This window comes from Denticeps clupeoides, chromosome 14 (genome assembly GCF_900700375.1).
Source record: "Denticeps clupeoides chromosome 14, fDenClu1.1, whole genome shotgun sequence".
Lineage (NCBI taxonomy): Eukaryota > Metazoa > Chordata > Actinopteri > Clupeiformes > Denticipitidae > Denticeps > Denticeps clupeoides.
The window spans coordinates 15,602,648-15,617,090 of record NC_041720.1 but is presented as its reverse complement, the minus strand read 5'-3'; the positions used below and the strand labels follow the sequence as shown (position 1 = coordinate 15,617,090).

General features: G+C 41.9%; 2 protein-coding genes across 2 annotated transcripts; both read right to left on the bottom strand.

Annotated features, from left to right (window-relative positions):
* Window positions 1–274: 274 nt before the first annotated feature.
* LOC114763705 (long-chain specific acyl-CoA dehydrogenase, mitochondrial-like) lies at window positions 275–4,851 on the bottom strand. The gene is given in 3 exon segments (XM_028953462.1): window positions 275–365; window positions 507–1,762; window positions 4,645–4,851. Coding segments are annotated over 3 exon segments (1,554 nt in total).
* Window positions 4,852–6,122: 1,271 nt separating this feature from the next.
* Window positions 6,123–9,225, bottom strand: LOC114803376 (long-chain specific acyl-CoA dehydrogenase, mitochondrial-like). Its single transcript, XM_029002902.1, has 3 exons — window positions 9,185–9,225; window positions 7,260–8,609; window positions 6,123–7,118 (listed from the first exon to the last, which is right to left on the bottom strand). Exons 2-3 carry the CDS (start codon window positions 8,522–8,524, stop codon window positions 7,028–7,030), a joined length of 1,356 nt encoding a protein of 451 aa, XP_028858735.1. The 5' UTR covers window positions 8,525–8,609; window positions 9,185–9,225; the 3' UTR covers window positions 6,123–7,027.
* Window positions 9,226–14,443: the final 5,218 nt, after the last annotated feature.

Sequence of the window (14,443 nt, the reverse complement as noted above, 5' to 3'; positions counted from 1 at the left end):
CATTTTACAGAGGCTGATGGACCAATATGAAATCTCACTTTGATTAAACATCTGAGACTGTCTGCAATTTCATTACATAAACTATTTAACCCAGATATGGCTATTTTCTAATTGATAAACTGTAGGATTTTATATTTGACTCAAACAGGTACACTGGAGCAATACCATCCATTTATCTAGATTTTTCCCCAGACTATTCCCAGAAATTCTGCCTAATCTGTGTCTGTGACAATGGCACTCAATATCTATCTTTGCCTGGAACGTTTGGCGAGCTTCACTTTTTCACGATGGTGCGAGCAATCAACTCCTTCATTATTTCATTTGTCCCTCCATAGATGGGCTGGACACGCGAGTCGACAAATGCCCTGGAACAGAAGAATCAGCATAAAATTAACAAATTGTAATTCATTTGCATAAACAATGCATCTATATTGCATTCTGCAATAGTAACAATAGTGATAACCACACATTTGTGTGGGAAAAAAGAGTTGAACAAAACCACTTACTTTGCAATGGGAAACTCCCACATGTAGCCCCATCCACCATGTAACTGTAGACATTCTGTGGCCACTTTATTCTGCAGCTCCGACGCCCAGTACTTGGCCATGGATGCAGTTGCACTATCCAGCTGTTTGATGGAGTGAAGCTGCAGGCAGCTGTCCACAAAGGCCCGGGTCACACAGATTTGGGTCTTCAGCTCTGCCAGTCGATGCTGCACCGTCTGCAGGTCAGCCACGGTTTTGCCGAAAGCCCTCCTCTGCATTACGTATCTCCTTGATTCTTCAAACATGAACTCGCAGCTGGCGACAGCCATATCAGCGATCAGCAGGCGCTCCTGGGGCAGCTCGTTCATGAGGTAGTAGAAGCCCTTGTTGACCTCACCGAGCAGGGCGTCGGCCGGCAGACGCACGTCCTCGAAAAACAACTCTGCGGTGTCCTGCGCCTTCAGGCCGATCTTCTCAAGCTTCCGGCCCTTCTGGAATCCCTTTGTGCCGTTCTCCACCAGGAAGAGGCTGATGCCATGCGCTGCGGAGCGCGCTTCCAAGTCGGTCTTGGCGACCACTATCACCAGGTCACTCATAAACCCATTGGTGATGAAAACTTTGCTGCCATTGAGCACCCAATCGCTGCCATCTTTCTTGGCATTTGTCTTAATGCCCTGGAGGTCGCTGCCTGCCCCGGGCTCGGTCATGGCGATGGCCCCGATGCACTTCCCCGCAACCATGTCGGGGATGTAGCGCTTTATCTGAGCTTCGCTGCCATAATGTGTGATGTACGGCATTACAATGTCCGAGTGGAGGCTAAATCCGGGCCCTGTACAGTTAGCGTACATCTGCTCCTCCAACATAACCACCGAAGACAGCAGATCCCCCCCGACACCTCCATATTATGAAGGCGTATTAATTCCCAGCAGGCCGTTAGTTCCAGCTTTCTCCCAAACCTCCCTGCTAACCTGCCCGTCTTTCTCCCACTGGGCGTGGTATGGCACCACCTCCTCCTTGAAGAAGCGGCGGACGTTTTCTCGAAACAGATCGTGCTCTTCCCCAAAGATACGACGGGTGCCTATGTCCATCATGGTGTCCGCCATTGATGTTTCCAGGCGAAAGGAAGGTCCCTGTGAATGCTGCAGTCGGGAGAAAAGAGCAGCACTGGGGATGCTAAACGGGGAACCATTTAATAATCTAGTCTGGCCGCGAAACCAGTGCTGCACTGCAAAGAGAGCCCCTTGTCCCAAACGTTGTTTTTTTTCTGCTGTAATCAGCTTTTTTGGTTGTGTTAATGGTAACATGTTATGTTACATCTTGGGTTCATCTTGGGGTACCTTGGGTGGTTCAACGACCTATCTCAAGGGCAATGCGTTTTGATGTATATGCATCTTTTGAACCAAACCATTTGTTTGATAATGATAAACTGTATTCTGTCCCAGCCCAAGTTTCATGCTTTCCAGGAAATTATGACTCATCCTGGTAAGTACTTTTGCAGTATTATAAAACATTTCAATTTTTAAAAATATTTTCTCTCATTATTAAATACTTAAATATTTATCTTAACATCACATTCTTCAACACATTCTTAAAGAACCTTAAAGAATATCTGGACAGTTTAACAGAGCCGGTTCTAATCTTCTGTGAAGAAATGTTGTATCACAATAGTTGTATTGCTGTAACCAAGGATAAGTGTCGGTCAAAATACTTGTTAAAAGTAGTGGTTTATGACAGCAAAGATTTAAAAGTAACCCCTTCCGGACCGGATCATGACAGCCGATCATTATCACCACTATTAATATCAACACTAGTTTTTTCTTTTACAGCAGATGTATTCTAAAAGTACTGTACTTCTTTAATGTCACTGTATTCTTTAATGTCACTGTACACACTCGCCTATGAACCAGAAGACTTACTACCATTGTGTCCCTGAGCAAGACACTTAACCCTGAGTGTCCCTGTCACAACTGATTGTAAGTCGCTCTGGATAAGGGCGTCTGATAAATGCTCTAAATGTAAATGTCATTGGTTCACTTTAACATTTGTTAACTTGGATAATTATTTTTGGAAAATCCCATCAAGATTTGAGCTGGTCACCTGACTATTAGCACATTGGACTACTTGCCATTGGAATGAGAAAATAAAAAAAAATACGTGTATATGTAATAATCAGAGGTGTCAAGTAATGAAGTATAAATACTTTGTTACCTCACTTAAGTAGAAATTTTGGTTATCTATACTTTACTGGAGTAATTATTTTTCAGATGACTTTTTACTTCTACTCCTTACATTTTCAGAATCAGAATCAGAATCAGAATCGTATTTATTGGCCAAGTAAGTGCAAGCACATACAAGGAAATTGATTCCGGTAGATGGTGTCTCTCAAGTACAATGTAGGAAAAAAACAACAACAGCAACAACAATCAACAACGTCAACAACAATGTGCAAGGGTGTGGTGTTATTGTCCAAGTTGTGGATTGTTTGTGATTTATAAATAAATAACTATATCTACTTTTATGAATAAATAGGCAAAAAACAAACTAAATCTTATATACAAGTGAACATAAAGTGCAGTGTGCAATGATGGAGGAGATTTACAGTATCAGCTGTTTAGGAGGGAGATGGCGAGGGGGAAGAAACTGTTCCTGTGTCGGCTGGCCAGAGGGCAGCAGGTCAAAGAGCCTGTGTCCAGGGTGTGAGGGGTCTGAGATGATTTTCCCTGCCCTTTTCCTGGATCTTGAGAGGTACAGGTCCTGGATGGAGGGCAGGGGGGCACCGGTGATCCTTATCTGTACTTTCTACACCTTACTCTTTTTTTTTTTAATGCCTAGTTAAATCATGCCATCAGAATTGAGAGAATTTCATGGTGGTTGGATGAGAAGTATAAACATACACCATTCCAACACCCTATTGGTCTTTCTAACGCACCTGCACATGACGCAAATTACGTGGCGGGACTCCCAACTCCCATCTCCCGAAATGTCTCAGCCCAGCCAACTCTTTCACATCCCTGGCCGTACCTTCAACAATTAAAAATTTTTATTTTTTTTTTGGACACAAAAACAACTCCTTCCGAATGCACTGCAAGCTGTGCGCACCGAAGTACCACGAGCTAAAGTAAAGTGAAGTGATATGTCACATGTGATACACAGCAGCACAGCTGAAAAGGTGAAAGTTTCTTATTATCAGTCGCTCACTGACACAATATTGTAGTAATGTAGTGATGTAGCAATGTTTGCTGTGATTGTGTACATGCAAAGACATGCCATGGTTTGCTTGCTAGCAGTAGGCTATGACATACCGTTGAAATTCTTAGCCAAATGTTATCTGAGCTTATATTATTTTTCACTTTTTTTTCTTGGCTAATTTTACAGTTGTTTGTGTGATATATAAGCTAATTCTGCAATGCTATAGTCAAAAAAGGTTTGAGCTCTACAGCTGGTTGGTTTAAACACGCTCTAAGGCTAGGCAATATAATTGCAGAGACGAGTAAAACTGCTCCCTAATTTGTAGTCGGACGTTCATTCTGGAACTTCAAGCTTGACATTTAACACAGCACAAGTCCTAGGTAGTATGAGCTTGTGGTTTGAGAGAAATAATATGAATCTCAATCTGTGCATTAATTTTCTCCACAGAAGAAACACCCCACTCGTCTACAGAGGAAAACACACCTTACTTCAGCAGCCCTCAAAAGGAAGTCATCCACTGAATTAACCGCACCCATGAAACAAATCAAGCTGTGGGGATCTCGAAGTTTGTCCCAGGCAAGTGTGGATACAGCAGTCCTCAAATTCATTGTCCAAGGCTTGCACCCACCAAACATTGTTCAGCAACAGGGCTTCGTTGTTCTTGTGCAACATCTTCAAGCAAAATACTAACGTCATGACAAAGGCCTCTGTTGAAATGAGTATAAAAGTGAAAGCTGCCCTTAGTGAGACCGAGTTCATAGCAACTACAACAGACTGCTGGACGGCACCGTCGCAGTTTCACTGGTGGCACTGCGCACCGGTTTAACCCCCAGACCAGCAGAGATCTTGTGCTGCCCTGGCATGCCGGCGACTAAAAGGGACACATACCCTTTCTGCCCCGGCGTGCACCTTAAATGACATTCACACAGAACTCAATATCAGAGAGAAGATCATTCGCACTACAACTGACCGTGGATCGAACTTCCTGAAAGCCTTCAGAGTTCATGGACAGATTGACGAGATCAACAATCCTGAACCTGTGGGAGAGGGTGATGGAGAAGAGAATGATGGTGGCCAAAATGATGACTATGATGATAAAGAGGAAAGCGTTGAGGGTGTTGAATTTGTTGATACTGGAGCCCTTTTGGACAAAGTTGACTACTTGGAACACCAGCATTGCTTTGCCTGCCACCTCCTCAATTTAGTGTCCACAGTCGATGCTTCAAAAGCAGAGGTCAACCCCACCATACAAGCGCTTGTCAAGTTCCACATTCGCCAAATGCTTTAGCCTGTGGAAGTTGAAGACCAACTAGTGCATCTGAAGTAATAGAAGACCACTGCAAACTCCAACTCGTAAGGCCTGTTGTTACAAGGTGGAATTCGTTCCTCAGCCGTAGAAAGAATAGTGCGAATAACAAGAGAAAAAGGTGAAGCAGCCCTTGCAGATGTCTGCAGTGAACTAGATATACCGAAGTAACAGTTTGTTTTCTGCCTTTCAGTTAGTGATGTCATTATCAATAAATTGTCAGTTTTATACCTCAAATGCTGTAGAAGTATGCACTATGACAGGATTTGCAGCAAACATATTTACTATGGATGTGATTCATTGCATCAGTTGAAGGTTCTACATTAAGTAGTCTTAATGTTCCATGTTGTTTTTCAGGTTTACTCCAGTGGAAATTTCATTTCTTGCCGAATATGTGAAAACGAGCCCAGTTGCAAAGGCACTTGATGTTCCTCAAGGAGAAACCAGTGTACAGATAGGATGGTTGGTGCCCACCATAACTCTAGTCAGGACCAAGCTCCAGCAACTTCACGTCACCTCCAAGTTCTGTGAGCCTTTCATTGCTGCACTTGTTTCAGGCCTTGAAAAACGCTTCGGAGAGATGCTTGTAGATCCAGAGCTGATAGCCACAGCTATTCTAGTTCCCAACTTTAAGACCTGCTGGACAAGGGACGAAAATGTCCTCAAACTTGGTAAATGTCTCACTTCACTTATTCTTAGTATAAGGAAAAGGAAAAATTCAGGGTAAAGAAGCAAACCTTAATCGGCAGGTTGCTAGTTTGAATTCCAAACAGCCAAGGTGCCACTGATGTCGAGAAGCACATCAGTGAGGGCTCCCAGTCATCTGAGGAAGAGGACATTTTTTTCCTCCTTGAAGAAGGCCGGCCCGCTTGAAACTACCCAGCAGTTAGACGCGTACCTGGGGTGCCCAGGAGACACAGTAGAGGTGCTGAAGTCCTTCCCAGCTGTGTGCCAGCTATCACTTAAGCTTAATACAGCACTCCCGGCCTCAGCAGCCTGTGAAAGACTGTTTAGTGTTGCAGTGCTGATCTTCAGGCCAAGAAGGGCATGCATTGGCTCAAAGAACTTTGAGAACCAGATGCTTTTGAGGCTGAACCAAGCTTATTGCTGTTACATAACCTGTGCTTGACTGATGTAGATCCTTTTTTTTTTTTTCATCAAATTTGTTTGTGTGCCATTTAGCTATAAAAGTGAGCATACCATATCAGGAGTTTTAGATTAATCATTAATTGTTCATTTGGGCATTTATAATATCTGTAAACAATTCAAACCTGACCTGTGTACAATAATTTTGTTACATACAAATGACCGATTCCTGCAGCTAAGCTTTGATTAAATCCCAATAAAGGTTGTTGCTAACATGCCTCTGAAGTTTGACTTATAATATTGACTGATAATGACTAGATGCCTTTAAGTATTGTATCTTCCACTCCATGAAATACATGTTAATGATGAGTAGTACACATATAAGGTTCTTTAATATATTTGCATTGTACTAAAATGGACATGCGTGACTAAAACAGATTTTACATTATAATAAATCATTATACTCATGATATAACCCTTCAAAAAAAAAAAGGGAAAAAAAACCTTTCGTCTTTAATGGCATTTTACCCCCTTACATTACTTTTACTTTTATACTTTAAGTAGTTTTAAATCCAGTACTTTTATACTTTTATTTAATTAAAAGCTTGAATTGATACTTCTACTTTTGCAAAAGTCTGATTAAACCTTAGTATCTATGTGAATACTTTTGACACCTCTGCTAATAATGTTGTAATAAAAACCTGAATAGTGGCAATAAGGCTTTGTTATGGCACTTGAAGGTGTTATTACATTTTACAGAGGCTGATGGACCAATATGAAATCTCACTTTGATTAAACATCTGAGACTGTCTACGATTCATTACATAAAATATTTAACCCAGATATGGCTATTTAGGACTATTTCTAATCAATGAACTGTAGGATTTGATATTTGACTCAGACTCTGTGTCTGTGACAATGGCACTCATTATCTATCTTTGCCTGGAACGTTTGCAGATCTTCACTTTCTCAGGATGGTGCGAGCAATCAACTCCTTCATTATTTCATTTGTCCCTCCATAGATGGGCTGGACACGCGAGTCGACAAATGCCCTGGAACAGAAGAATCAGCAGAAAATTAACAAATTGTAATTCATTTGCATAAACAATGCATCTATATTGCATTCTGCAATAGTAACAATAGTGATAACCACACATTTGTGTGGGAAAAAAGGGTTGAACAAAACCACTTACTTTGCAATGGGAAACTCCCACATGTAGCCCCATCCACCATGTAACTGTAGACATTCTGTGGCCACTTTATTCTGCAGCTCCGACGCCCAGTACTTGGCCATGGATGCAGTTGCACTATCCAGCTGTTTGATGGAGTGAAGTTGCAGGCAGCTGTCCACAAAGGCCCGGGTCACACAGATTTGGGTCTTCAGCTCTGCCAGTCGATGCTGCACCGTCTGCAGGTCAGCCACGGTTTTGCCGAAAGCCCTCCTCTGCATTACGTATCTCCTTGATTCTTCAAACATGAACTCGCAGCTGGCGACAGCCATATCAGCGATCAGCAGGCGCTCCTGGGGCAGCTCGTTCATGAGGTAGTAGAAGCCCTTGTTGATCTTGCCGAGCAGGGCGTCGGCCGGCAGACGCACATCCTCGAAAAACAACTCTGCGGTGTCCTGCGCCTTCAGGCCGATCTTCTCAAGCTTCCGGCCCTTCTGGAATCCCTTTGTGCCGTTCTCCACCAGGAAGAGGCTGATGCCATGCGCTGCGGAGCGCGCTTCCAAGTCGGTCTTGGCGACCACTATCACCAGGTCACTCATAAACCCATTGGTGATGAAAACTTTGCTGCCATTGAGCACCCAATCGCTGCCATCTTTCTTGGCATTTGTCTTAATGCCCTGGAGGTCGCTGCCTGCCCCGGGCTCGGTCATGGCGATGGCCCCGATGCACTTCCCCGCAACCATGTCGGGGATGTAGCGCTTTATCTGAGCTTCGCTGCCATAATGTGTGATGTACGGCATTACAATGTCCGAGTGGAGGCTAAATCCGGGCCCTGTACAGTTAGCGTACATCTGCTCCTCCCACGTAACCACCGAAGACAGCAGATCCCCCCCGACACCTCCATATTCTGCAGGCGTATTAATGCCCAGCAGGCCGTTAGTTCCAGCTTTCTCCCAAACCTCCCTGCTAACCTGCCCGTCTTTCTCCCACTGGGCGTGGTATGGCACCACCTCCTCCTTGAAGAAGCGGCGGACGTTTTCTCGAAACAGATCGTGCTCTTCCCCAAAGATACGACGGGTGCCTATGTCCATCATGGTGTCCGCCATTGATGTTTCCAGGCGAAAGGAAGGTCCCTGTGAATGCTGCAGTCGGGAGAAAAGAGCAGCACTGGGGATGTTAAACGGGGAACCATCTAATAATCTAGTCTGGCCGCGAAACCAGTGCTGCACTGCAAAGAGAGCCCCTTGTCCCAAACGGGGACAAGCGTGCGCAACTCTGGACAGAAACATCTTGCCGTTAGTCTTTGTCAGAACAAGATTTGGCTGTTTTATATGCTTGTCAGGCTTCTTCAGTGTTGAAACAATTGATTTGCACCTGAAAGCAAAACGGGGAAACAATCTGTCAAGAAACATATTCACATTCTCGCAGTCCCGTCAAATAAAACGCACAAATAATACACTCTACATCCATAACGTAATCACGTTCAGACACTTCGCAGAGCCATAACATTGTTATTATACACATTGTGTGTATTTGTGTGTATATATATCTCTCTCTCACACACACACACATACATATACATATACACACACACACACACATATTATTTCTGTGTCAGTGAGAATTCTGGGTCAGGTTCAATTCTGGTTGACTGTTGGTTAACAGATGAGACAGGAAGACATTTTGGGTTATAGTTTGGCCATTGTGTTTATTCACATTTACAGCTGACTGGTAAGAGGAATTCATGCTTTCTACGGAACTCGCAGTTAAAGAGTCCCAGTTAAACGCGTTTCAATACAAAAACTTGGTACAGTGGATGTGTATTTGTACAGGTAGAGCAAGAATGGACCGCATAGGATGAAAACATATGACACAACTAGAAAAGTTTTTTTTTACGTCGGCAATGACATTTTTTTTTTGCTTCACACGTACGCACGTACAGTACATACCCTTTCGGACGTCACTGTGCGTTCCGCCATCTTGCTATGACGTCAGCGCCGTGCTTCCTTCGAAACCAGCAAGGTTGCCAAATCTATACATTAAAATCACCCCTTTTGAAATTTAATGAAGACATATTAAACTAGACATGTCTAACTTAACAACTGACAGACATTACAACTGACATGCCACAAATACATTTTAAGCTAAATAATTACATGGATAACGCACATTGGCATGCTTCAGAGATTGCTCAGATATTCACGAAATTTTTCATATATTGGAATCAGCTCAGTTAAACACTATTTTAAAAATTGGTTCTGTATCACGTACTACCATCACATTAGCAGTTTTGCTTTACATATTTTCTGCACCATATACAAATACATTCTTTAAAAATCATACAATATGATTTCCTCATCTCTCACAGTTGAAGTGTACCAAAATCATTTTTTTTGCCCCACCGTAGACAGAATTAACACTGCCCATAGAGTAAATTTTACTCTGAGTGGGACCAAATTTGATCTGAAACAGAGAAAATCAACTCTTTAAGTGGCTTGGCTGGGGAAGTGAGGCAGCGCACATGCTCAATAGATCTCAATAGAAAACACAACAAAACCAAGGCGGCATGTGATGTTTGCCAGGAACTTAAGAAAAAAAGCACAAGAACAGGGAGTGAGGTTATAAAGGTTTCTAGTTACTCATCAAGTTCATGTTATAGAGCACCTTTAAACAACCAGTTGACCGAGGTGCTGTACAAGGTCATCTGTACACTGTAACAAATGTCTGTAGTTTTCACAGCATTATTACTGTATAATGAACAAATCCTAACTGTAAAACCTGTATACAGCATGTTGCTGTAGATTTGCAAAGCATCATGGTTAAAATTCCTAGGCGGCTGTTGTTTTACAGTAAAACCATATTGCTGTATATCATAATACAGTAATTTTGAGCGGGAATTTTCATATTTCTCATCTTTGAGTTATTCGGAACACAGAAATCATATTTCTAGGATATATTTCATGAAGCCAGAGGACGACCCAGCGTTTTTAATTTTTACATCCTCAATATTAAGAAATGAAGTGCTGATGGCCAGCTTTGCATTATTTTCATGAAAGAAGATTCAACACTTTCCTCGTCCTTTGACTTCAGAAAGGTAAATCAACTCATTATTATATTTTTGCAACAGTACGTGTATTAGCTTAACCTAGCACTAATTTAGCTTAATGTTAATTTTTTCAAGTATTGCTTGTCGGTCTGTTAGCTAGCTACAGCTAATTAGCTTGACATTCGTCTTCTCCTTTGCTAGCGACCTTTGGTATTGTCAACGGTAACCGACCTAGGCGACACAGGACACTGCAACAGGTAAGACGCCGCATATCTTCTGAGCTCCAAAATAATTATACACTATTATGTGCTATCTGGTCTCGTAAGTCTGGTTCAGGGGAAGCATCACATGATAGATGTTTATTTGCAATTGTGTGCGCTTATGCCTGTAGTGTTGCTTCTTGGTCTGTTAGCTAGCTACGGCTAATTAGCTTGACAATTGTTTTCTTCTTCGCTAGCGACCGTTGGTATTGTCAACGGTAACCAACCTAGGCGACACAGGACACTGCAACAGGTAAGACGCAGGTAAAGACATTTTTGGACTTTGATCATCTAACCTGAGGACACAGGAGTGTCATTTCCAACTAGTGAATACATTTTGACACATTATTGATTTTGGCTTTACATGTTTAAGTCTGTCACATACTTTTTTTTCAGGATATGAATCTGTAGCAAACACCAGCCAAACAGTCAGTTCAACTATATACTGTAATCAGTATGTCTTTCAAATGCAAAGAATGTTATTTCTTTGCAGGGACAATCCTCAGTTATATTAAGCATGTTAAAGTGCACAGAAACCGCGCAAACTTTAGGTTTCAATGTGGGATCTCCAAATGAGCCAATAGTGTGGATTAATGCTGCCTTTGCATTTCTACTCTACATTAGTAACTAATGCCTCTTTGTCCTTCCACTTCAGGGAAGAAGATTCCAGCCCTAGAAGACATATTCAGTATAGGAAGAAACAGCGCAGGAACCACATATGTCATTGGGACCAGTAAAGTCAGTCTTGAACAGTTTATTGGTTGAATATTGAAATGTCTTCGTACAAATGCATTTTTCTACAATTCTTCTTTTAACTGAACATTTTACTTACTTGGAATTTTTGTATTTGTAAAAAACAAACAAACAAAAAACAAAACCTGAAATATGTGATAGTTGTCTATATGGTGATGCTTTTGTGTGTTTTATTGTTAATTGTATTATATTATCAAAATTAACTTTACAGGATACAGTGACTGCACATACAAACCAATGTCTGAAAAGGGAAATGTAAACAGTACAAAACAGTATTTTTTTTCAATTATCTGTATAATCATTGAGGTGTTACAAAATAATTCTAGGCCTTGGTGTTTAAATTGGTTTACTTGAAGAGAAAGGGTTGTTTGGGAAAATAGTGTTTTTTACAAAGTAAAACTTTTTGTAAACTGCTTTAAAAAAATAAGTGAAATGTTTTGCGACAAAAAACGCATCTTCATTGTATTGTATGCTATAATTTTTATTTTATAACAAATTATAAATTACTTATTACAACAAATAATGCAGTCATGCATATTGCAGTAGCCTAATATGTGCTGTAATGAAATATACAGCACTTTATTACTGTGATTGCAAATACAGTCTGTGCTTACTACAGTAACAATGATTACAGTATTCAGATTATTGCTGTAATAACAATTACAGTATTTTGTAGGTACTGTGATTAAATTTACAGTAAGCATACTGTAGAATGTTCTACAGCAACTTACTTGCTAAAAGCTGCCAGCTAGTTACTGTAGATTTCACATTATCCTTGTTACAGTGTACATAAAATGGACAGCTAAGAACAAATGCAAGTAAGCATAAAACATTTAGAACATAAAAAAAAAAAAGCAAAAGCAGGACAAAGCAATAAAACATAACCACAGGACCTAAAACAATAAAAGCATTAAAAACAACAATAAACATCGCTCCTTACCCAGTTCTAACTAAAAGCTGCAGAGAAAAAGTGAGTTTTTAGATCTAACATCCCAGGGAAGGTTGTTCCACAAAAATTGAGGGATCACGTCCCTGCTTTTTAATAAGGGGTTCAACTATGTTTAAAAGCAAATGGAACACACCCTGAGTTGAGACTGTCATTAATAATGGCAGATACTGACGGCCCAACCGTATTCAAAATGCCCTTAAGGAGATATGTTGGAATTATGTCAGAGGAACAGTACGTAGGTTGTAGCTTATTAATTATACCTAATAACTGAGAGACAGATACCAGCTCAAACTGATCCAAGACAGCTAGGCATGGACAGATAGTACAGGACTCAGGGTTTCCAGAGGCAGAGCTGGGGAATTAAAAAGATTAAACAAGACCTGGGGTTTGTGGATGTTGTTTGGAGACCAGAGAAGACATATAGTCCATTTTGGCAGATTTAACAGACTTCTGGTAGACGGACAGACAATCATTGAGAGTTTATTTAGAAACTTGCAACCTGTCCTTTTTCCATGTTCTCTCTGCCCTCCGGCAAGCGCAAAGAGTTTTCATTCTCAATACAAGATGTGTTTAAGTGTTGGTATCTGTGGGGTTATTCTGCGTATTTGGCTTATAGGAACAGAGGTTTTAGATCTAAAATTGGTAACAGAGATGGTGAAAAGTACGGGCATATGGTCTGATATACAAGCTGTTTCATTAATATAATTTACTCTCACAGATTCCGCACAATAACACAAGGTCCAGTGTGTGTCGAGCCAACGACAGACTAAACAACATTAAAAGAGTTCATAAGATTTAGGAAATCGCTCGCCGTAGCCTCTGTCTCACAACAGAAATGAATATTAAAATCCCCAACAATTAAAAAGGATTCATATAATTACAGCAACCCATTTTAAAAATCCTTAATAAATTTAGGGGGCCGATACACAACTACAAAAAGAACAGGACAGGACGAGTTCAGCTGCAGTAGCTGCATTTCAAAGCTGGTTTAAGTGTCACTGAGAGTTGTTTGAAGACAGAGGCCAGGCCTTTACTAGTGGGCTAAAGAATGAACAATTTAGTGGAAGGAGTTCAGAAAATGGAGCATTCTCACCAGTCCAGAGCCACGTCTCAGTCAGAAGCATAAAATCCAGGTCGCTCAGCCAGCGATCTGACGATTAGCAGAGCTGTGTGGAGAGTTAGATCAGGTTCGCTGGGGGTGCAACATGTCTCACCGGCTGGAGGAGGGAATGGCAGATGAATCAGCAGCAATGAGGCGGAGCCAGCGGCCCCGGTAGTACAGAGGGGTCTACGGTGAACTGCAACAACCATCACCGAAGGCGGCGCTGGACGACACTCACAGGCAGCCCTTGATTCAGGTAACCACACCGCTCCTCTGTGCCCATCTCTGGCGAAAGCGTCTTTTCTGGCAGTGCCCGCAAGGGGTAAGGCGAAGATGAGCAGGGATTTTGAAGAATTCTGGAAAGACACATGAACCATCTTGTGGCATCGGCAACGCCACGCAGGAATTTCTAATGTCCAAGACTGTTTGACAACAAACAGCAGACAGAGCAGACCGCAGGCCGACACTGGCGCCATCTTGCTTCCGGGTCACAGAGTTATGCCGAACGAGCATCAGCTGGGACTGATTACATTGACATTTACATTTTTACGGCATTTGGCAGACGCCCTTATCTAGAACGACTTACAACGTGCCTTCGTGTTACCATCAATTAAGTGATCAGTAAAGTTACAAGTTAGTCTAAGTATTCTCTAAAGAGGAAAATGTTAAGCAGCCGTTTAAAAATATTCAGCAACTGCGTTCTGTTCTGACCTCAAGGGGAAGTTCATTCCACCACCGAGGGGCCAAGACAGAGAAGAGTCTAGATGAGGGTCTCCTTCGTACCTTCAGAGATGGAGGGCGAGCAGTACTGGAGGCTCAAGTTGTTTTGCCTCCCTTACCTCCCTCATCACCTTCTTAAACGAGAATGAACTCTGGTGGTGTTGCAGCGTCAGCTATAAGACGCTTGCATAGTAAAACGCAAAAACTCACCCGCCTCTTTGCGCCAATCTGCAATTGGTTTTTTTTTGCCACATTTACTCTCTCAATCTGCTCAGCTCCTCTTTCATGGCATGTAATGGGTCTTTTGCTGAAAACTGAATCCATTTCACAAAATGCATTTTGGAGTCCATTGACCATTCGCATTGACGTTTGGCTTGC